General features: G+C 48.0%; 2 protein-coding genes across 6 annotated transcripts in view; one reads left to right on the top strand and one right to left on the bottom strand.

The window, feature by feature from the left end:
• The window catches only part of LOC147684751 (lysosomal alpha-glucosidase-like), a 496,980-nt gene that overhangs the window by 449,452 nt on the left and 23,568 nt on the right, over window positions 1–23,960 (bottom strand). Inside the window, exon 2 of the mRNA XM_086940598.1 lies at window positions 733–1,303. Coding sequence (XP_086796724.1) covers window positions 733–1,290 — 558 coding nt within the window. The 5' untranslated portion in view covers window positions 1,291–1,303. The remainder of the gene's footprint in view (window positions 1–732; window positions 1,304–23,960) is intronic.
• The window catches only part of MAFK (MAF bZIP transcription factor K), a 133,190-nt gene continuing 127,621 nt past the window's right edge, over window positions 18,392–23,960 (top strand). Inside the window, exon 1 of one of the 5 annotated variants that reach the window (XM_086940599.1) lies at window positions 18,392–18,534. The gene's annotated coding sequence lies outside the window, so the exon portion shown is untranslated. The remainder of the gene's footprint in view (window positions 18,535–23,960) is intronic. The other 4 variants (XM_086940600.1, XM_086940602.1, XM_086940603.1 and 1 more) reach the window with 4 other exon arrangements.

The raw sequence follows: 23,960 nt of genomic DNA on the forward strand, positions 1-23,960 counted from the left end.
GCAGTGTAAAGTTGTCTTGCCAAGTCACCCATGGACATCTAGACACCCAGAGGAACAACAGAACATTTCACTGAATTCAGCAATAGCCTCAATGGACTAGGAATAGCTGGTCAGCAAGAGAGGTTGGCCTTCTGAGAACTTTGAAAATGTAATTGCGGGAATCAAGAGTCCAGCCATTTGTTTAATGTGTATGAGAGGAGGGTGTAAGTGGAGGAAGAAGAGCCTGAATGGTAGTAGCAGGTCCAGGAGATATATATATATATAACATGTTTATTTTTTTCTCAAAGGACAGGGTGACTTACAACAGAATATTTGGAGGTGGCATGACAGTACTAATGTAGGCATGACAATGTTGCAGAATAGGTACAATTTGTTTTTCTTTTTGTGGGGTAAAAGTGAGGTGGGGGTGAAAGGCAGGCCAATAGGTACATTTAATGTTTTTTTGTCTCAATAATCAACTCACCTTCTCCAGTGTTTGTTAAACAGTTCAGGGGAGGAGAGCATGATGCAATAAGGTAACACACATCATTGCATAGCTTCAGAAACCACTATTTGGCGCTCTGTGCCTCATGTTATTGAATGTTTCTATAGCTCCATTGATATTCTCCAAATGTTTAACACTAATGGAACCGTTTGTGTGGGGCTAGTGGGGTAAGCAGACAGGACTGCCATATTCAACCTAGCCCTTAATCTCTAATTTTTCATGAAATATATCTAAAATTAGAAACTCACCTTTATGTGCAATCGTGTGTCAGTTTCAAAGATCACCTCCAGCAGTAGTTTCTCAATATCTTTTGGATAATATGATTTCACTCTTCTTCTCAGTATTCCTAACAGTCCCAGATGAGTATGGTTCAAGCTCTCCAGAGTGTAGCTTGGAAAGGTTGGAGGGTAGAAGCACCAGGGGACCCCACCGTTGCTTCTATTTTGAGGCTGTAGACCTTTAATGAAGCAGCAACCTCGATTCTCACAAAGCTCTTTAGTAACTACCACACCTCTCTCAGGGTAACAGTCAAAGCGGTGTGCTTCTGTGATGGAACTGCACTGATCATGGGTGTCTGCATTTCCAGCTTTTTGATGGTCATATTCCAAACTCCAGGAAAAATTACTCATGATCCAAAGGTAAATTCCACTTAGTATGAGAGTTACAAGTATCATTATGAATGCCAGCCACCACGGTGATGGGGGTAATTTCTGAAGGCATGTTTGCTTCGGACCAGCATTGTGAACATCTGCACCAGTTGGTCTCTTATACTTTAATCTGCCCGATAGCTTCTCGTAGGGAATCATTTTTTATTTTCTCCTGAAATGAAAACAAAACCCGAAAAAAATAAACACACAGGTGAAGCATTAAGACATACAGACTTGTTACCAATAGAACAGTAGTAAAAGGAAGTATACTCATTAAGGATAAACAAAGTTCAAGAGAGATTTTGTGGTGAAAGCCCGCTCTTTAGAGAAGGTTAATAGCTGGAAATCTCAATAAGTAAGCTCTTCCTCCCCCAGTTAACAGCGAGACACTTGCACACAAACATTCCGTTTCTTTTCTTCTGCAACTCCCTCATGAAACATCAACACGCATTTACAATGCAATAGGTCTCGCAGATACGCGAGTTTGAGCTATTGGCATTGTAAATGGCTATGCCTTTATTTTTGGTTTTTAAAACATAAACAAAGGACTTCGTTTACAAAGGCAATAGCTTAAACTCGGGTAAATGCGAGATCTATTGCATTGCAAATCCTTGGCATCCGTCTTCTTGCAGCTGCACACAAGTACTTCACAGGTCTTAACTATTAACTTTTAACTATTTTAACTATTAACTTGCTAGCGAGGCGTTGTTCTTTTTTCACCCCTTCTTAGAGCCCCTGCATCTCCACTCGGACTATCGCTGAGAGAATTACGCCCCCCCCCCCCCCACGAAATGTAGCGCAACTAGTGCCACTGTATACTGCTACGTGCCTTAATGCTTTAGCCCCCAGGAGTCTATGCGCCCTAGGAGCAGATGCTTTCTGTTCATGTAGGCCAGCGGTTCCCAAACTTTTGACTCCTGAGGACCCCCGCTGAATCACTACTGGAAGCCGGGGACCCCCAAGGAATTTGTACAATTTAAATTTCTTTTTAAAAACACCTTTTGAAGCAGTGGCAATTTCAAGAGGGAGACAGCCTGAATTGGGTCTATTGGCTTGGACAAGTATGCATACAGCAGTGTATTATTTAGTGGTACAAGTCTCCTGCTCTCAGCCATAGCAGCACCTCTACATTCTCATTCCAGAGCCTTGGAGTGGTGACCCTTCCTTACAGCAACAGGTTGAATGATTGTGAATTAGTAGCATTTTTACCTATTCACAGTTTAAGAAGGTCTAAAATATTATACAATTATGAAGCATTTTATATTAAAGACATGCACCAAGGAGCAACGAATATTGTGAAAATATTAACAAGATAGTGCACAAAGCGATGAGTCCAGTGTACAGAGCAAATTCAAGGTCTATATTAGGAGTTAATCATGGAAGTGCAAGAGATGGCAGGAAGGTATCTGCACAGGAGGCATATCGTTTCAGCGAGATCATGGAACAATGCAATGCCAATTATCATAAACCACTGTTAGATATAATCTTTAGGTCACAGACAGCAGAACAACATTTACCACCAAGGGATGAGCAATGCAGTTAAGGCATATTTCAGAGAGGCCTCGCGTGGCACCTGACATGACCCTCTCCTGTTCGGATGCCCTGTGCCCATCCCCTTTCAACAACAAACTGCAAAGGCTACACAGAATAAGAGCTTGATATGTCTGAATATGAAAGCTTGATAGCACACATAATTCACCCAAGGGCTTGTGGAAAGTGAGCAATCAGACAGCAGCACGAAAATCCTACTCCTGATCCTGGCTGCATCTATTTTTACCTGCCTGCCAAGTAACGGTAAACTATACACATGTGCCTTTCAACGCTTTATTGCTTTTATTGTATTGCCTGTATTTTCATTGTTGTGTCTGTGACTGCTGTTGTCGGTCTTCCCCCGCTGCCTGTACGTTGTCCGTGCCCCTTTTTCTTCCCTCTGTTCCCCTCGCTGTCCCAGTGCTCTCTCTGCCCGGTCTTTCCTTCTGTACCCCTCGCTGCCCCATGTCTCCGCCCGGTTTTTCCTTCTGCTCCCCTCGCTGCCCCCGTGCCTCTCTGCCCGTTCTGCCTTCAGTTTTTAGCTGCCCCTGTATTTCTGTATTTTGCCTCTGTGCCACTCGTTTTTCCCTCGTTTTTGTGCCCCTTTTGCCTTCTGTTACACTTGTTTTTTGTGCCCTTCTGCCTTCTGTTCCACTAGTTTTTCCCTCGTTTTTTGCGCCTTTGTCCTCTGTTCCACTTGTTTTTTGTGCCTTTCTGCCCTCTGTTCCACTCGTTTTCCCCTCGGTTTTTGTGCCTTTCTGCCCTCTGTGCCACTCGTTTCCCCTCATTTTTTGTGCCTTTCTGCCCTCTGTTCCACTCGTTTTTTGCGCCTTTCTGCCCTCTGTGCCACTCGTTTTTCCCTCGTTTTTTGTGCCTTTCTGCCCTCTGTTCCACTCGTTATCCCCTCATTTTTTGTGCCCTTCTGCCCTCTGTGCCACTCGTTTTTCCCTCGTTTTTTGTGCCTTTCTGCCCTCTGTTCCACTCATTGTTTGTGCCTTTTTGCCCTCTGTGCCACTCGATTCACCCTCGTTTTTTTTGTGCCTTTCTGCCCTCTGTGCCACTCGTTTTTCCCTCGTTTTGCGCCTTTCTGCCCTCTGTTCCACTCGTTTTTTGCGCCTTTCTGCCCTCTGTTCCACTCGTTTTTGCCTTTTTGCCCTCTGTGCCACTCGTTTTTGCCTTTTTGCCCTCTGTGCCACTCGTTTTTCCCTCATTTTTTGTGCCTTTCTGCCCTCTGTGGCACTCGTTTTTCACTCGTTTTTTGTGCCTTTCTGCCCTCTGTTCCACTCATTTTTTGCGCCTTTCTGCCCTCTGTGCCACTCGTTTTTTGCGCCTTTCTGCCCTCTGTGCCACTCGTTTTTCCCTCATTTTTTGTGCCTTTCTGCCCTCTGTTCCACTCGTTTTTTGTGCCCTTCTGCACTCTGTTCCACTTGTTTTTTGCGCCTTTTTGCCCTGAGTTCCACTCGTTCTTTGTGCCTTTCTGCCCTCTGTGCCACTCGTTTTTCCCTCATTTTTTGTGCCTTTGTGCCCTTTGTTCCACTCGTTTTTCCCTCTTTTTTGCGCCCTTCTGCACTCTGTTCCACTTGTTTTTTGTGCCTTTTTGCCCTGAGTTCCACTCGTTCTTTGTGCCTTTCTGCCCTCTGTGCCACTCGTTTTTCCCTAGTTTTTTTGTGCACTTCTGCCCTCTGTTCCACTCGTTGTTTGTGCCTTTCTGCCCTCTGTTCCACTCGTTTTTCCCTTGTTTTTTGTGCCTTTCTGCCTTCTGTGCCACTTGTTTTTCCCTCGTTTTTTGTGCCTTTCTGCCCTCTGTGCCACTCATTTTTCCCTCATTTTTTGTGCCCTTCTGCCCTCTGTTCCACTCATTTTTTGTGCCTTTCTGCCCTCTGTGCCACTCGTTTTTTCCTTGTTTTTGTGCCCCTTTTGCCTTCTGTTTCACTCATTTCCCCAGCCGCTGTGCCCCCTGCGGCCCCACCCCCCCTGTCTGCCCATTCACTGCCCCGCCTCCCGATTGTAGTGGTCTCGCCGCCCCTGCGCCAACATTCACAGCTATGGTGTGCTGTGAGGACACATGAGCGTTTCGTTTTTCACTACGACGACAGAAACTAGAGTCCTGCAGACCCCCTGGGAATGCGGACCCCTGGGGGTCCGCAGACCACAGTTTGGGAAACGCTGATGTAGGCGCTTCCTTATCCGGGGAAGCCCTGTCATTCCGTGATTGAGGGGAATCCTCATGAGGGATAGCTGTGCTGCTCACGGACTCAGACTTGAGTATCCGGTACCGTCTTACTCAGGGTCGGACCGGGAACAGCAACCAGGCGGATTGCTGTTCAACCAGCTGGGTTGGGGCGGCAGTAAAGGGGTCAGTGGCGGCTGGTGACATTTGAAAGTGGTGGGGGTGTAAAATAATTGTCGTACTGCACTGTGGTGAGTGAACCCTAACAACCTTTGGGGGGTCCGGAGGGTTCCTACCCACAAGAAAATTATGGGGAAAAAGAGTGGGCAAATGGTGCATTTTCAAGCAAATTTGAGGTCACAGAAACCCCTTTCGACTAATTTGCAAAGGTCTACTTTTTTTTATTCTGAAGCCCACTATTGAGGTTAGACATTTTCGTAATACTGCAAGATACAGTGGTCCCCCAGGGAGGTAGCCTAAAAATACCATGGAAGCTTTCTGCTGTTGATGAAAACTTAAACTTGCAAATTTACCAGTGGAAATAATGTTTCCACTGTTTATTCCCCAATTACGCCAATCTAAATACTTTTGAAAGCCTGTCAGCAATTATACCATTACGTATCACGTTCAGTCCTGGTAATATGGAGCATAACAATTGGTAATGTCGGATTTAATTTGTTTCCGGAGAAATGTCTTAGAATTACCAGGAGATGCACTTTATTACCAGGAACGCTTCAGTATTAAATCTGCAATTAATGATCAACATCAAGGCATTATCCTAATTCAGAAAAACCCAAAAGAGGCACCACACAGCTAATATTTAAGAACCTTAAAGTTTTGGCTTATTAGCAATTTCTCCTTACATTAAGAAAATGCACTTCACCCCCTATTCTAACAAGCAAATAGTTATATAAAAAGAGTATAAATATTATTTTGTACATAATTTTGATCAACACAACACATCACACTGGGGCAGCTGGTGGTGCGGTGTGGGCTAGTAACTAAAGGGGCAGCTGGGGGTGGGGTGTGGGCCTGTGTCTGAAGGGACAGCGGGAGTGTGATGTGGGCTAGAGGTGGAAGGGCTAGCAAGGGGTTGTGATGTGGGGGGCTAGTGATGGAAGGGGCAGCTGGGGGTGCGATGTTGGCTAGTGACTGAAGGGGCAGCTGAGGGTGCGATGTGGGTAAGACTAAAGGTGCTGGTTTTGCCCAACTCACTGCCTTTTTCTTTATTTGCCCCATAAAAATAAATAGATGAAAAGGATCCAGAGACAGTTGTAAGTTTAATGGATATGTTTAACTCCCAGCAGCGTCGGATTGGTAACAGGGGCATTCGGGCAATGCCCGAGGGGCCGGGGGTCGAGTTCCAGCTGAGGGCTGCTTTTATGCAGCCTGAGGGCCGATTTGGGTGGTGTCTCTGTTGTTCGACTACACCGCCAGCGGCCCAGTGGGTGTCTGAGTGGCCTTTCTCGAGGGAGATGGGCATTCATTATCTCCCGTATGGCAGCAACAGGTGGAGATATCACCCCTTTTTTTTCGCTGGGCCTCCCATTAATGTAGGTATACTGAGGGGGCCTGAGCAGAAGTGACCTCACTTGTCAGTGTGTTTTACTAGTGTAAACTGATGCGTGCATTTTTGTAACCACCCCCTCGCCCCCCCCCCCCCCCCCGCCCCCCCCGTTTTATGTAAAATTACGCTTTAAGCAGTGATTTGAGGGAAGGCATTATGCAAATGTGGGCCGATTTTTTTTATGCGTGCCCGGGCCGCTTTTTAATCCCAATCCAACCCTGACTCCCAGTGATCATAGTGACTTTGCCTCAAACTTTCCCATAAAGTAGGGAGAAAATCGACACCTAGATATTCTGTTTTCCTCCTACTATTTGAATAACATTGACATCTTTGCATTTGATTTGCTACCTACTTTTCTTGCAGCATCAGTATTTGTTCAAATGAAGCCAGGCACAGTCTGTTCCGTGTTCACATGAAATATGATGTGAAAACGTTGTCAGTGTAATGTGCACTTCTTCCTTCTGCGGGGTCTAAGTGGCACTCCTGTCCCTGCTTCTCGTTACCCCTTTCCCTTTCAGGATTATAGCTCCTTACTTCCTTAATTATTCAATCACCATTTGCAGGCGCTGCGCCACCTCGTATCACACATTCTCCTCTCGGCAGCTATCTATTAAATTACATCCACACGGTTTGGCTCATAAATTGTATAAAACTAGTGAGCAGTGGACTGCTTCTAGGCTAAGAATTTATCTGACCGTTGCTTCATGTACCCTCCTTCACAAGCCATTGTGAGCCTTCCCATGGAAGTCAAATGCCGGGGTCCTTCATGATGTTCATACGTCCTCCTCCCTCTCAGTTCGGCCTCCGCTGGGAGGATAGATGGCAGCAACATCGGAGTGTTGTCAGCCTGGTGGCACAGTGTGTGTTGTTTGCCGGACCTCTTGGTATGTTTAGACTAGCTAGAGATCTGTCTGGCTCTCACACAGACCTGCAGCGCTCCTGCTTTACGTAAGGTGACATTGAACTGACGCTGTGATGTTACTCACTCTTTGTGAAGAACATCTTGAACAATGACTGTCGGTGCCTGGGCCACGTGTGCAAGTTTAAAGAAACAGCTTGTAATGCATCTGTACTATGTGAGGTCAATAAAGTAAAACGGACTCTGCTGCCTGTGGGGCATTCCCTGATCCCAGCAGCTGTCCCCTGTGGCACACAATAAGCTGTTGCTGATCTTGTCCTGTGGCACAGAGGTGAGTACACCACAGTGAATGCGCGTACACTGTTACTGCTAGCTGTGGCCTCTGACAACAGGCAAAACTGCCCTGCGGAACACACGCAGAAAGAGCAATTCCAGAGACTAGGTTGTGTGTGCTGCATTAATAAACCACCTTTGCATCGTGATCTGTATAAACTATATGCGCTCCTGGTGGGTGTGTGGGCCCTGGCACACAAATGGTAGTGTCTGTCTCGTGTAAAGCGCGCGCACAGGGTTCTGCTAGAGACTAGGCCTGGTGTTACCATTAATAAACTGCACCTATGGACACGACCTGGTCCTGTGGTACGGTGTGGATACCCTTCACTGAAGGCGCTGTACTCGTCTATGTCATGCAGAGTATTCTCTTGCAAACACAGGAGGGCAAAGTGAAAGCTAGGCAAGGCGAATGGTGTGCTAGGCAGTCGCAGCAGAGTGGGGGAGGCGGGAGGACTTTAATTAAATAAAACTTACCCCACGGGTCCACCTCGCCTCAGCTTCTGGCCAGCCGGGTCCAGACTCCCGAGTTTTCCTGTTGCTAACCGGATTAGGAGTGAAAATTGCAAAAAACACAGTTGATGGACAGAATGTAGAACAATGTCATACATTCACCCCAGTACAAGGATCTGGGCCTAAATCCATCATTTTTTTGCACTCCACACCACCCTGGGTTAGACACTGGCTATATGCAAATCAGCTCTAAACCTGTGCCTCATGGGAACAGTCCAGTCTGAACTACCAAGCCATGTCTTTCCCAGACCGGAATCAAGCATCCAAGGACCGGTTTCTGGCTATCAGCCTTCATCAGCCTGGATAGCTTGACTCCAGTGGTGTGGAGAGCCTGGGACTCACGTCTGAGCATACCCAGCACACTCGGGGTGAAAATTGCAAAAAACACAGTTGATGGACAGAATGTAGAACAATGTCATACATTCACCCCAGTACAAAGATCTGGGCCTAAATCCATTGTTTTTTTGCACTCCACACCACCCAGGGTTAGACACTGGCTATATGCAAATCAGCTCTAAATCTGTGCCTCATGGGAACAGTCCAGTCTGAACTACCAAGCCATGTCTTTCCCAGACCGGAATCAAGCATCCAAGGACCGGTTTCTGGCTATCAGCCTTCATCAGCCTGGATAGCTTGACTCCAGTGGTGTGGAGAGCCTGGGACTCACGTCTGAGCAAACCCAGCACACTCTGGGTGAAAATTGCAAAAAACACAGTTGATGGACAGAATGTAGAACAATGTCATACATTCACCCCAGTACAAAGATCTGGGCCTAAATCCATTGTTTTTTTGCACTCCACACCACCCAGGGTTAGACACTGGCTATATGCAAATCAGCTCTAAATCTGTGCCTCATGGGAACAGTCCAGTCTGAACTACCAAGCCATGTCTTTCCCAGACCGGAATCAAGCATCCAAGGACCGGTTTCTGGCTATCAGCCTTCATAAGCCTGGATAGCTTGACTCCAGTGGTGTGGAGAGCCTGGGACACTGGAGTCAAGCTATCCAGGCTGAAGAAGGCTGATAGCCAGAAACCGGTCCTTGGATGCTTGATTCCGGTCTAGGAAAGACATGGCTTGGTAGTTCGGGCTGGACTGTTCCCATGAGGCACTGGGTCAAGGCTGATTTGCATATAGCCATTGTCTGACCTAGGGTGGTGTGGAGTGCAAAAAAAAATGGATTCAGGCCCAGATCTTTGTACTGGGGTGAATGTAAGACATTGTTCTGCACTCTGTCCATCAACTGTGTTTTTTGCTTACCGGATTAGGAGCAGCCACCCACAGGCAGTCTCCTTTCATCGGCCCTGAGCCAATCACAAGGCTGCAATGGCAGCGTTGTGATTTGCGAGGGCAGCGCCCCGGCCGGGCCTTTTGTCTATGTAGGCTGCATGTAGCAGCCTACATAGAGAAAAAGAGGGAGTGCACATGATTGCTTTGTTCGGCCCTGGTGCTGACCAAACAGTCAGACCCACAACAGTGGGCAAAGCCACTCCCCCTTCTGCACTCGTACAGGACGGCCCACCCGCCCTTCCACAATCAGGCACCAGGCACGTCTGCTTTCTCGCAATGCGAGAAGGCAGATTCAAAAATGGTAGTTTTACCATTTTATGTGTCTGCCTTCTCGCACTGTGAGAAAGCAGTAGGGCGGCGCCCCCACGCCCCTCTAGAGGAGCCACCACTGAAAGGGGTTGCTAGCAAGAAGCTCCTCTCCCTCAGTTTTCCTGCGCACAAACGGTAACCTAAGGAAATGTCACATAATGTACCGATGTATTCTGATCAGATTCAAATATTTGTTTCCACCACACTTTAGAATTACATTGAAAATGTGCGCAATTTCTACTTACGTAATTCTGATATATTCTGAAATATCAGCACAGTTCATTTTTATGATGTGCTCGAAAAATAACACCCGTCACCCTCACCTCCCAGATGGCTGTTCAGCAGGATTGTCACAAATCCACTCCCTGTGACATCAGAGAGAAAGGAAGTACACACCAAGCTCTCTAGAAGACAGAGCCTGACGTTTGACCTCTGTCTAGTGTGGATTGAGCATATCTGTCTCCTAGGAGATTCTGAACAGGAAAAGCAGCTTCCCAGCCCCCACCCCCAGGCCAGCAGACCATTGGCTATTCAGCTACCAGGCAAGTCTGAGCCCTCCTCTCACACCTGCTGCACCCCAAATCATTCTCCTCCATCTTGTGAATTGCAGCCTACCTGTGCCCGAGATTACAGTGAGCAGAGTCCAGGAAGTGGTAAGGAGACAGACTAGTGCCAACTCTTCCCAAAACAAAAGTTGTTTAAAAACAATTTTCCATTTCTGCGATTACTGTCTTTGTATGTGGTTGTTACAGTTTAAAATTGCAGTTTTGACCTGCCTGTGATTGCATATTTTATCACCCGTTTTGTGTTTTAAACTTGTGGTTTTCCCTGCCCATGATTGCTTGCATTTAACGTGTTGAATTGTGGGATTTGCAGTCCAACCTCTGTAGTTTGTCCCTCTCATTCCTTGGTGACAATTCTGTTTTCCCTCCAAATTTCTCCTTCGCTCTGTGCTAAGACCTGTGTGTTAAAACAGTGCACCCCCAGCCACCATTTTGTGTTCACAAGCCAGTGAGGCCAGCACCCCTGCCTCCCCCCCCCCAGCAACAGGGATATTCTACATCAGAGGGTGCTTCTGTGAGCTGTTTAAACTGTGTTTAGTGGGGCCTGTGCACTTCGTTTTTTGGCCAGCAAGGGGAGTAAAGTTGTATTCAAACAGTATTGTTAGATTTCAAGTTAGTGAGGCCCTTACCTGCTGAAGTCCAAAGTGTGGATTGAGCCTGTCTGACTCCTAGGAGATTCTGAACAGGAAAAGCAGCTTCCAACTCCCTGGCCGGCAAACCTTGTCTGAGGTTGCTGGGACCTTATATGGTCTGCTAGTGGTTGGTACATGTGTACACTGATTGGTGGTTGTATCTGGTGTTTCTATGGGATTAGGGTTAATGTCCTCATTGGTTGGGTATTTGAGGGTTCTGATTGGTTTCTGGGTCTGTGATTCAATCATTGTAGGGTTGGGGCTAGGGTTAGGATTTCTATTGGAACTAGGGACTAGGGCTTCCTATGTTATTGGTTGTTGGGAGTAGGGTGGGACTAGGGCTAGGGTTACACCTTTAATTGGAAGTAGCTATTTAGGGCTTCTGGTGTGATTGGTTGCCGGACTAGTTGTCGGACTAAGAGTAGGGTTAGGCTATCTATTGGAAGTAGGGACTAGGGCTACCTGTACCATTGGCTGCTTGGACTTGGGTTGGGACTACTGGTAGGGCTAAGGCCTTTATTGGACGCAGAGATCAGGATTTTTTAAACTGATTGGGTGCTTGGACTCGGGCTAAGATTGGCTTCAAGGTCCTGGTCTCCTATTGGTTCTATATTTTAGGGCTAGTGTTGTGATTGGATAGTGTTAGGGCTAGGGTTCTCATTACCTGAAAGGGTCACCTGATTACTAAGGCTATAAAAGGCCAGGCTTAGGGCGTCCCAGCCCAGGCGTCGAGGGTAAGGGCGGCGAGGACAAGGGCAGTTGCCTGTTTGAGCCTGACCAGGACCATTGCCAGAAATGTTGCCCTTTGTGTGGCATGTTGCTTATACACCTTCCGCCTTAAACACACGCAAAAAATATGAGTCAGGGGAGGTGGTGCGTCATGTAGTAATGTTCTAAATTGTCCAATGGATGAGAGGCGGTTAGAAGAGAGGTGCTGTATTGCTGTATCTGTTTTAGGTGTGGTGGTACAGTGAAAGCTTGGCATTGGAGTTTGTTCCTTTGTGTGGTTTGAAAGGTGGTTATATGTATGTATTTTGTGATGGTAAGTATTATGAGGTGTTGTGCTCTGAAGATCTTGTTGTGCTGGTGTGTGTGATATGTTTTGCTTTTGAGGTGTAGTGAAAAGGGGTGCTGATGTATATGTTTCATGCACTGGATTTGGTTGTGTAGTATGGTTTGTGAGAGGAGGTTGTGACGTAGAGGGGTGGTGATGTGTTTATGAGTAGAGTGTATGTTGGGTGTAGGAGGGCATGAAGTAGAGGTGAGAGTGTTTATCTTAGACTGGTTTGTTGCAAGAGTTACAAAGTGTGGTGGTGTGCAGTGTGTGTGTTGTGTGTTAGTGTTATTATGTTAGAAGGGAGAGGAGGGTGTTTGTTGGACAACTGATGGAAGGATCATTATATGTTTGTTAGTGATAAAAGGTGGTCTGTTAGGTGTAATTACTGCAGGGAGCGTATGTCTGAATGGGATGTAGTTATGTAAGGTGTTGATTGGCGTTGTGTTAGTGATGAGTGTATTGGTTAATTGGTATAGGATAGAGTTGTGTACTGTTTGTGGGTGATGGTAGATATGTGTGGTAGTTGGGATAGTAGGGTGTGAAGATGTGGTTTGGTTGGGTTTGTGGTGCATACTGGTACATTAATCTGTGCATAGTGTTGAGTGTGGTGTCCATTTGGTGTGAGTATGTTGCTCTGTTTGTGGATGTGGATGTGTGGGCTGGGTATTGCTAAATGAGAAACCTTTCTAAACTCTTCCCTCCGACTCATCCCCTCCAAAACTCCTTTTTACTCATCCAAAAGCCTCTTCCTACTTTTAAGACCTAAACATTTTTTTTTAGACCCTTCACTCTTTTATCCCTCCACTATCCTTTTCAATCAAAATTTACAGACCAACATGTTCACTTCTCAAATTCCATATTCAACTATACGAATATACTGCCCAAATAACTGAATAACATAACTACTACTCAAATTACTTCATATTTATTCTACACTAATTTTCAACACTAATCCTTTATGGGTTCCAGGGTGGCGTGCTACTCGCCAGAAAAGCGCTTCAACACCCATCAGGGGTAACAAGTGCTATATGAATGCAAATCTTTCTTCCACCTTTTATCCCTCAGCTATCCTTCTCACTCCAAGTAACAAACTAATAAATTACTTCATATTTCACCATATTAATTCACCACTAATACTTTATAGGCTTCCTGAATAGCGTGCGTCAACAAGCGATACATAAATACAAACCTTTGTCCTCCTCTATCCTTCTGCTATCATTCCAAATCCAAATAACTGACTAACCTATCCACCACTTAAAATGTACTTGCATGTTTCACTATACAAATTCAACACTAATCCTCTATGGGTCCCGGAGTAGCGTAGTACTACTCTCCGAAAAAGCGCTTTGACGCCTCGTCAGGGGTAGTAAGCGCTATATAAATGCAATTACAATACAATACATGCAGCAAATGTCACAAGATCAGAAAAAACATTTAAAACCAGACAGCTGAGCTGTGTTGTGGGCTTCGATCTAAAAGGGATGTTTCACACTTACTAGAAATGCTACGAACTGCTTTCCCAGACTATCAGAACTGCAGCTATAGATAAGTAACCCATGTTTAAGGATATTGTGCTGAACGCACGCACCGTTTTACATCATATTTTAAAATTTTGTTTTTTTGCATTTTCAGGAGGGGTGCGAAAAGCACCATCTTCAATATGAGGGGCTCACTCGGCAGCTAAAATCGGTAATACAATATTATTATAAAATAACATTAAAAAAGTTTTTTTAAAAACACCCAACTAAAAGAGACTGGAATGCTTTGATAAATCGAACTCTGGATATTTTGTTTTAAAATAGGCTCTAAAACCACTCTTTGACGTGTGATAAATTCAGGACAGATTAACCAAAGATCCGGGATGGCACTCGTAAAGTGCCTTGCACACTCACACTCGCATCGCCACAACTTCGCCTTCCTAAACCCGCAGTAGTGTTGTGGCGGTATGGACTCTGTGCCACCCTCGGGAGGGGTGGAGAGGGTCTTGTGGGTGGAGGTGAAAGGTCACCATATAGTGAGCAGCCTGTGACTGAAAAGTATAGATGTGCTAATGTGCACTTTTTATTAACGTGTCCCAAATCATTTCTAAAAGAAAGGGAGGATTTTCTATTTGTAATCTAGAGGTTTTGAATATCCCCCTTCTGCACCTGACTTCAGGCAGGAAATGTAACCCCTCTCTGTGTTCTTGGAGCTCCGCCTCTTCTCCACGTGAAGTACCTCCACGCCATCTCATACGTGGCGTATATCTTGGGTTAACCGAGGCCACATTGGCAGACTTTCATCTATATTGCTGTGAGGTGGGAATGGCAGTGCCCTAGTTTAATCATAACAGCTGATAGGTCTGTGAGCGGGTCTGCGTTGGGTGAAAAGAGTACCACATCGAGTTAATACTCTATGCGAGAGACTGGTCAGTGTGTGGTACCCTTAGTAATGTTATTGCCACACGGTGTGGGTAGTAAAGGGCGGTGCACTCACCTGCTGGGGGGGCCTGCGGCTGCTGCTCACAGCCCACGAACTCCACACAGTGCTGGGGTTCAGTGAGGACTTCACATCCCGCTCCAGCCCCATTGGGAACCCAAAGCACTCCTCTTCACATGGACCTGCACACACCTTTCCCCGGAGTCCCTCAAACACTCTTATCCATGGTCTAGGGGTCCCTCCGGACCTCCATGCGGCCAGTTGACGACGCTACGAAGACAGCTGAGCCAGGGCCAAGCTCAAGGCAGCGCCTAGAGGAGAGCGGCAGGGCGCTCGGTGTCGATGGAGGCCCTGCTGTGCGTGGGGAGGCGGTGGACAAATGAACTTGTATCCCTCAGTCGAGAGACCACACCCAGTGTCCCCATCACCCCTGGAGTTTCCAAGTTTAAGGTGTGGGGGAGGCCGCTTGGACATTGGATACAATACTCCGAGCAGGGTAGCACCCCTGAAAGAACAGGAGGGCGGAGGGGGCGATTGGCTCAGAGCATATGAGCCAGGCCGTTGCTAAAGTGACGTCGCGACCCAGCACGGTCCCTGGAGTTTCCAGGTTTTAGGAGAGGGGGGGGGGAGAATTGTGCTTTTTTGCTTAACAATGCTTCAGTGTTTTAAGTATTATGAAGTTAATTTCGCTGACATTTTTTTTTTTTTTTTTAATGCAAATATTTCTAGGACTCTGTCCACGAAGGAGCTCACAGTTGTGAACCACACCTGAATATAAATAGGGCCACTTCTGCTCTGGCCCCCGCCCTGCTCAATCTGCACACATTAATGGGTGGACCAGCCAGAGACCGGGGGTGACACCTCAACCCCCTTGGTAAAAGGGTGATAGTAGAGGTCCGTCTGCCTTGGAAAGGCCACTCGGGCCCCCACTGGGCCGCTGGCGGCATCTGGACGGCACAGACACAACACAAAGCGGCCACATCGCTGGCCCAAAAAAGCGTCCCACCGCCTGTCTTACCAGCCTCACCCTGGAGACTGGCACAGAGGTGATGATACACCACGACCGAAGTGATGTCACAACCCAAGTCCCCTCCCAGTCATCGTCCCTGGAGTTTCCAGGTTTAAGCAGGGTCGGTAGAGGGATCAGGACGCCTGGACATTGCTAGCCAGAGGTCTGCCTAGCAGGGCTGCACCCCCGAAAGAACAGGAGGGCAGGGTAAGGGCCTGAGAAGCACAGAAATGACGAAAGGCCACTTAGAGTGACGTCACCACCGCTGCACTTCAATGGGAAGGACTCCGACATGGATTGTGTCAGAGAGAGACGGAGACAAGGGGCGCCTTACAAAAGAAGTCACCCCAAAGTTGGAAAACACGGAGGGTTTTAAACAGAGGAAACAGTCAGTGTTCATCAGATCACATTTAAAACGGTTCTCATCAAAAAAAGGAGAGGCTAAAGTAGGGAGACCAGGTCCTGAGAACCAAAACCCGGGACTTTACGCGAAAATAGAATGCATGGGGTACAAAAACTCTGCAGAATTACAAATACAATGCATTACCTGGAACACAGGAACTAAGCCCAAACCAATGTACATTCACTCCAGGCGAGGTATATTTGGGAAAACAAATGTGCAGGTCCCCTGATGGGAGGTATTTGTGCCACAGTAAATGAACAGACAGCGTCGGCAGATAGAGACTTTTCTCTTTTGGAGCAGTCCCACTTGGACGGGCTTGGCCTGACTTACGCGTGTGGTAAAATGTTTATTATTCTTCTTTATGGGGCCATCTGTTTCGCCCCATAAAGAAGATAACAAACCTTTCACCACACATGTAAGTCAAGGAAGCCAGTCTGAAATGGACGGGGCTAAAAGAGAACGTCTCGGGACGCTCTTTTCCAATGGCTGGCCACCGTTAACCCTAAACAGTGATGCCAGCCAATTGAAAAGAGGGGCGGGGCTTAACCCTCGCTAGTGAAGTACACTCTAAAACATAAAATCTTGTGAGATCAACTGCGCATATGCGCAGTACGCCACAAGACCTAAAAAGGAAGAACAATATAATCCCCACATAAGATAAGCATTGGAGCACAAGATATTAACTGACCAGTATTTTATGCTCTCAACTGGGGAATCAAACTCCCACCAACATACATGAACGTCATAGTTTCAGGTGTACTCATTTGGGTATTACCCCCGTCCCTCCGAGAATCCTTCCTGGTGTCCATACCGACCCTCTCGGCCTCCTAGCCATACTCGGTATGGAGTATAAGATTTTGGGGAGGATCTTAGTTGCCAGGTACGCTCAAGTATTACTCAACCTAATTCATGCTGGCCAAAGCGGTTTTGTGCCAGGATGAAGCACTTCTCAAATCATGTGACAACTGTTCCATGTGTTGGACCAGGCCCCATGCGGTTCCCATACAAGTCCTGCTTGATATTAGATCTCGCAAAAGCTTTTGACACGCTCACATGGGGTGATCTATTCCAAGTGCTTATCTGGGACCGCTCCGCAATACACACAACACTGCAAGCATTTGTGCTAGCGGCAATCCTCCATGTCAACTGGGACAAATTATGTGTGCCCCCCCCAAAGCTATAACTTAGCCCCGTTTGAGGTGCAGCTTGGGGGAACCCTATTAAACAGGAAGGGCGACACAGTACATTTACCTCGGAGTTTGATTTTCTCACTCGACAGCCGATCTATATGAAGGAAACCTGAAGAGAACCCTCTCAGACTTAAAATCGCAGGTAGTTTTCTGGAAAAATGTGCCCTTAACTGCTACAGCTAAATGGCCCTGTTTAAGATGATAATCTCACCTAGCAGCACAGCTACAGTGGTTGTCAAAGTGGTTGGCGGGCGGTTCATGGGAGAGACATGCAACGGGTCCGATCCAGACGGCGTCCACGCTCCAAAGCTTCTTGTTCCCCGCTATTGACCCTCAAGCCTCATGGCCCATACAAGTTGTGACTGGCCGCAAAGGTCTGGCTAAGATTTCCAGCCTCACATGCCACACTCCACCATATGCCCCAGCGTTTCCCTAGCATTGAATGGAAGTAGGCTTTGAAATTTACCCAGAGAGGGTCTTTAAATACTGGGTTAAAAAGCACATACAATTCTGCATTGCGCCTACCCGTCACCAGTGCAACTCAACTGCTACTTTCCTGATGCACACCTTAGTTGACCATGTTGCAATTCGGCCAATTTGAAGCACATCCTGTGGTCTTGCCCGACCCTTTCTTCGTATTGGCATTCACTGTATGACATTACAATAGGTACTGAACTCTCGATATCAACTCATGGAAGGCCTGTGCCCTCTGCTTTTGCTAGCGTAGGAAACATCACAACGTAAAGGCAAGCTTTGCCAACATGGCTCTCCTACTCGCCAAAAGTCCTCACTCTGCAGTGGCAGCAAAACAAGCTCCAATAGTGGCTGCATGGCACGGAGCGATGTGAAAATAGGGGAAGAGGCAGAGGCCTGCTCTAAAAAGAGGCCCAAAACTTTAATAAGAGACCAATCTCTATGGCCTGGGACACTATTTGATAACTTCCTGCAACACACTCGGAACGACGATCTACCCTTGTGAATTCCGATATATAGGACGACAACACGTGCTATCAAAAGAAAAGAACTACGGTTCCCCATCCAGTTTTTTGCTCTGGAAAGTATATTCCAGACATGGCCAATATATGTAGCTTCATAACTGTGCAAAAAAGTGAAACTCAGCCAAAACTAGTATGTTCATTTTTGTAGAAATGTAAAACAGAAAAACAAGGGAATGATAAAGACACAGAGGCAGAATAGCCTTATTGAAAACGAATTGAGACATCATATCTAAGAATTCAAGTAGCAGTTCGTGGCCCTTTCAAAATGAGCACAGTGCTCGCTTGTTTGGAAAGGAATGCACAAGAGTGCTTGATAAGAACGCCCCTCTCTCCGTTTAGTTTCCCGCCACTCTGCACGCAACAGGCACAGCTCTGGCTGTCAATGAGACGGCTGGGCGAGGCAAGTGACGTGGCGCTGTGACGCACACTCTGACGCGAGATGCCGGAAGTTTGGGTATGTGTAATCCTCGAACTCGCAAGCGGCGGTTGTTGTTGCTGCGAATGAGCTAACAGCTCAACTCGTGAACCTATAGTCCTCTCCGAGCGCGAGGGTCCTGGCGGCCGCAGGTGAGTACCTGACTAGAGAGGAGGGTGGGAGGAGACAACCGGAGCTTGGGAGATGGTGTCTAGGTGGGTGTGAGCGGCGAGAGGTGTCTACCTGCCTGGGACTTGGAGTGCGACTCCTCGATACGTTCTTAGGTGTGGCGGAGCAGTTTCTACACTTACTGAACTAGTTGGTGACGGCGGCGTCACGTGACGTAATGCCGTCCTGACGCGCATGACGTCATGGGAATCTGTTGTCCTTCGCGAGCGCGTGCTGTTTGGAAACGCTGAGTCATCACTGGCAGGACACGCGTGCCCCTGGCTGGAGCCTCTGAGCGCACCCCGCCCTCTTGTATTTACAGCGCAGCAGACGAAAGTCTTCTAGAAATAGTAGAGCTAGGAGGAGCAAACATGAGCAGATCCGTATGATATAAACCATGTGTTATATTTTTTCTCTCACAAATATGGTTCTGTGGAATATACAGGAGTGGACTTATGCAGTAGGCTGTAATTGATTGATTACTGCGAATAAACAAATCTCGGTTCCCACCAGGAAGGATTTCCTCTCTTTGGTAGCTGTCACGTTATTGATATAGGTTATTACTTCTTGCTATAGTAGAAGAGCTTTTGCAGTTCATGTTTGCTGTCAGATAAACGTGCTCCTTTCCTGACTCAAGTGATGTGATGCGCCCTCTGAAACCGTTCAACTCGCTGCAAAACAGCGTGCATTGTCGAGTGATCTTTCCTAATAGATTAGACCTTCATTTGTCTGTCTTTATTAATGTTTGAGAACAGTAAATTTGAACGTGGTTTATGTTTTATTAAAATACTTACGAAGTCGGTAAAAGAAAGATTGTATCATTCCAAAAAGGTCAGGATAAACACATTTTCCAAGATAAAAAAAAAAGTATAAACAGCATCTTTTAAGAATCCTCATCACTCATAAGAACTGGTGAATTCATTTACGTTAGTTTTAGTTGTCTGGTGGTAAACCTTTACATTTAACCTAAAGGTTTACGCTAGCGTCTGTGGCGTTAATCGTTGCACAAACATATCCTAGTATGTATTAGCCTATTTTCGACAGTAGATCGGAACAAATAATGGTATATAAATAAAGTTGGTAGTGTTTTTTTTTTTTTTAAGTTGCTCGGAGAAAATGGGCTGAACGGCAAAGTTACAATATGTTCCTTGTGTTGAGGCAGTGTTTTAATGCCACTACGGCATGTGATACTGCTTTCGAGAAAGATTTGTTAAATAAATACTTGCCTCTCAGGGCGGACAACGGGGAGCGGGTATAGAACTTTTTTTTTTTTAAACAAGAAAATAAACAGCATGAATCTAGGCTTTGTGAAAACGTGATTAGACCAGAATGATCTAAAAAAAATAATATATATATATATTAGTTGGGCGCACAACGGCAATTGGCACTCTCCTCATCAGGTGCTGTGGACTGGGGCTGCCTACCAGTAACCCTGGGTATTTTACACTGGCTGTCTTAAAGTCCTGGTATTCACTGTGCAGAAAACAAGCCTATGTATTAACCTCATAGATGCTCGTAAACATCCCTCCCCAGTGCTGCGCTGTCCATTGGAACTAGTGCTGAATGGACGACCAATGGTCGTGCGCATCACTGGGGAGGTAGTGCTGCCGTCGGCCAACGCCCCGACGCAGCACTTAAGAGGTTAAGGTTTTGTTCTTTTAGCAGCTTCCCCTGTCGCGCCCTTTCATGGCTTAATTGCCGAATCTCAGCACGCCAATGGCGAGGAGGTGGGCTCGAAGATAGGCTGTGGGTGTGACGTTAAGGCAGACCTCACCGTCCAGGAATGAGCACTAGGAAAACAGGGGGGGGGGGGGGGGGCACTAAGCTCCACCCACAACGGGGATTGCTTATTTTGCATAAACTGAAAGGGTGGGGCGGCAGGTGAATTTAAAGTGAGAGATGGTAGATGTATACAGTTGCCACCTATTTCATATAAATTATGGGCACTGAGCATGTGTTTGAATATCAGTTTGCGGAAAAATCGGATGTATGTATGCTTTTTATTTCCCCAATCTGCCTCAGATTTAATAACCATTTAGGGATTATGTTCTTTGCTTAGACTTAAAAATAATGTAGCGCAAAGTTTATATGCCTGCATTAATTATTTAAACCTTATATTTCAAGCTGGAATAAATACCAGCCTTTGAGGTTCCACATTTTTTTCCCAGCCTTTTCTTTAAAATGCCATTATTCTAGTTCCAAATTAGCCAGGTGGCACTCCTATGAAACAGTACATTATGTACGGAAAAATGGATGTCGGTGGGGCAGAACTATTGAGATAAAGTAAGAAGCTAGGGGAGTGAGAGAAGCGTCAAGGGTAGAGACTGGTGTACGAGGAGTAGAACAGGCGATACATAATAGAGGGAAAGAGGAATGAGTGAGGTGAGCGTATGAAAGAGGTGGGCAAGCCAAATAATTATCAGGGAGGGCTGGTTCGGAGCTGAGGCAAGGGTCTGGCTTGGATTTTAGAGCATGTGTACTAGCAAAGCCCTGAAAATATTTGCTGTGTTAGTCATACAACAAAATGTTGCTTCAAAATAAAAAGTGTATTTCTTTAACATGTGGAAGCTTTGACTTAGGGCACATTACAGCTAGGGCTGGGCGTAGTTTGCCTAGTGCCACTACGCAGAATTTTGGATTTTTTTTTGCTGAAAACAAGGACACGTCCTGAGGGTCAGTGTACCCGGGACAGGGGTCCCTCATGCCTGGGCAGACTCCCTGATCTCCCCGGGCTTGTTCGGTTGGAAAGCAGTGACCGGCCCGGGGCCTGGTTTTAGGAGCCCCCGTCCTACGGCCTGCCAAGAGTCCATCTGCCAGGGACAAGGGTCCCTGGTGCATAGCCCCGGAGACCTGCAAGGCTCCCGGGCAGTCTTCCCCCCGGCAGCTGTGCCCCAGGAGCCCCCCCCTGAGCCTTGCAGCCCCCGGAGCCCTACAAGGGCAGGCGGGGGCGGGAGTCCTACCACGAAGGCTCGGGTGGGCAGCTGGGAGTCCTTTCAGTCCCGGCCATCTGGTCGCACCAATCCCCTCTGGTCACACACAATGCTTTCCTATGGGGTGACCAGATGGCCGGCTTCACTGGAAGTCCAGATGAGGGTCCATTTGCCTCCCTGATCCCAGTGAGGGCTCCAGGAGGTCGGGTGTCTCTGCGCCCTGGGTCCCCTCAGTCACTCTGTGCACACGGGTAGCCTTCCTCCGGATTACTAGGGGCAGGGTGTGCCCAGACACTCCTCCCAGGCTGGCGGTTCTCTGCCGGGGACCAGATGGGCTATGCCTGGGCAGCACCTCCCAGTGCGTCCGGGGCTCACTCCTCCAGGGCCAACAGCATGGCCGAGCGCCTGGGACGGGCTCCATGGGTCCCGGGCAGTCCTCCCCCTGGCGCCCGGGGCTCCCTCCTCCAGGGCAAACGGCACAGGCGAGTGGCCGGGACGGGCTCCATGGGTCCTGGGCAGTCCTACAAATAACAATACGTTAGTGGAGGGCCTGAGGGATATTTATAGACCAGCATATGGTTGTACCCCTCTGCAAAGACAAATTAAGAACAAGAAAACCTAGGGGTCTCTACAGGAAAGTATAATGGAAATTTCTATTTGCTTAACCCGACGTCTAGCATAGTACATCTAGTTAAAGTTAAGACTAAATAGTTCTGACAAGACACAAAAAGCCTAAAGCAGGGGGCCACCAGTGATTGTAGATCAAAAAACCTTTTATAGGATTCCCATCAAAGACTTGTTATCATTTGGTCGTCCTTAGGGTCGTGTGTCTCTGGATCGTTGAGACAAAGATCATACCCTGTGGTGGATTAGGGTTCCGACCCGCAATCACTGTTGCACCATGTGGTATTGATCATATGGAATCTGGTGCAGTGCAGAAAATAAAAAATGTGGTGAATTAAAATAGGATAGAGAACCTAAAGAGGAAATTTTTAATAGGGAAGGCCTCTTCCTGTTAAAACCAAGAACAGCGCAATATCATAGCAGTTTAACCAAATATCTGCATGGGGGCCAACATGTTTCAGCCTAATGGGAAAAAGGGACCCAGGCTTTCTTCAGGGCCTCTGCTCTAAATAGTAATGCTACTGCATAAAGTGCAAATAAAGTGCCAAACAAAAAATCATAATAACTATTGTGATTATCACTCTATAACAGAAAAGGATATATTTTCCAGCGTCTGTTAAATCTCCTCGGTGACACCTGGTGTATTCATTACATCCAGAGTGTCCGGGGAACAGACCTCACCTCTCCTGGACCTGGCTCAGGACATGTGAGACCCCGCTCTGTCAGTCGTTGCCTCTGGCCGGCACTGAGTCAGGGGCAGGCCATCCCCAGGCTCTGTCCTTGGTCCTGTCGCCTGGCAGAGTGCCCGGGACGGTGTCCGGCAGGCCCGGGGAGGCTTCGCCTGCGCCTTCAGGCCTGGGAGCCCCGGCTGGGTCCAGGGGCCCCGCCGGGCCACTGGGTTGGGTGCTCCGGCCCTGGGCCCTGTCCCCTGGGCTGCCAAAGGCCCAGGACGGGGATCTGTTGTGCCCGGGGAGCCTCCCCTTGCTTAGCTGGGTTCAGGAGCTCTATCCGGGGCCCCTGAGGGCCCCGGGGAGGGTGGCCTCCCCTTCCCAGGCTCAGTCCTCAGTCCTGCCGTGTGGCAGGGTGCCCGGGACGGTGTCCGGTAGTGCCGTGGTGGCTTCCCCTGCGCCTCCGGGCCTGGGAGCCCCGGCTGGGTCCAGGGGCCCGCCGGGCCCGAGTAGAGTGCTACGGCCCTGGGCCCTGTCCCCCGGGCTCCTGTGCTGCCAAAGGCCCAGGACGGGGTCCGTCGGCCCCAGGCAGGCCTCCCCTGCTTGTCCGGGTGTCCGCGGACCCTGGTTCGGAGGGCCTGTCTGGTCCCCCTCGCAGCCTCCATGGCTGGGGCCCAGCGCCTCCAGTCCCTCATACCATGGCGCCCGCTCGCTTTCGTTGGGGCACAGAGCGACCAGATGGCTTCCCTTTCCCCCTCGGCCATCTGGTCGCCCCCAATTCTTTCCTATGATGCGACCAGATGGCCGAGCTTCCCTGGAAGTCCAGATGAGGGTCCATTTGCCTCCCCGAAATCCAGTGAGGGCTCCAGGAGGTCGGGTACTTTCACGCCTTGGGTCCCCGCTGTTACCTAGAGTGCACGGATTACAAGAAAGGGGGGGGGTAATTCTCCTCCAGATTACTAGGGAGAGGCTCAGTCAGACCTCCGTGAGGCAATTCTGAAACAGTAGAAGGCAGCACCCGGGCCTACCCGCCGGGGCCCTCAGGGGCCTGGGTACGTACCTGCCTCTCAGCCCCTTGCCGATGGTCCTTTTTCTCAGAGTTTGCTCAGGTTGACCTCTGTGAGGTCCGGCGATGCTGAGAGGGGGAAGGCAGTCCCAGGGCCTCCAGGGGCCCTGGTACGCACCTGC

The sequence above is a fragment of the Lissotriton vulgaris genome, chromosome 10 (genome assembly GCF_964263255.1).
Source record: "Lissotriton vulgaris chromosome 10, aLisVul1.2, whole genome shotgun sequence".
NCBI lineage: Eukaryota > Metazoa > Chordata > Amphibia > Caudata > Salamandridae > Lissotriton > Lissotriton vulgaris.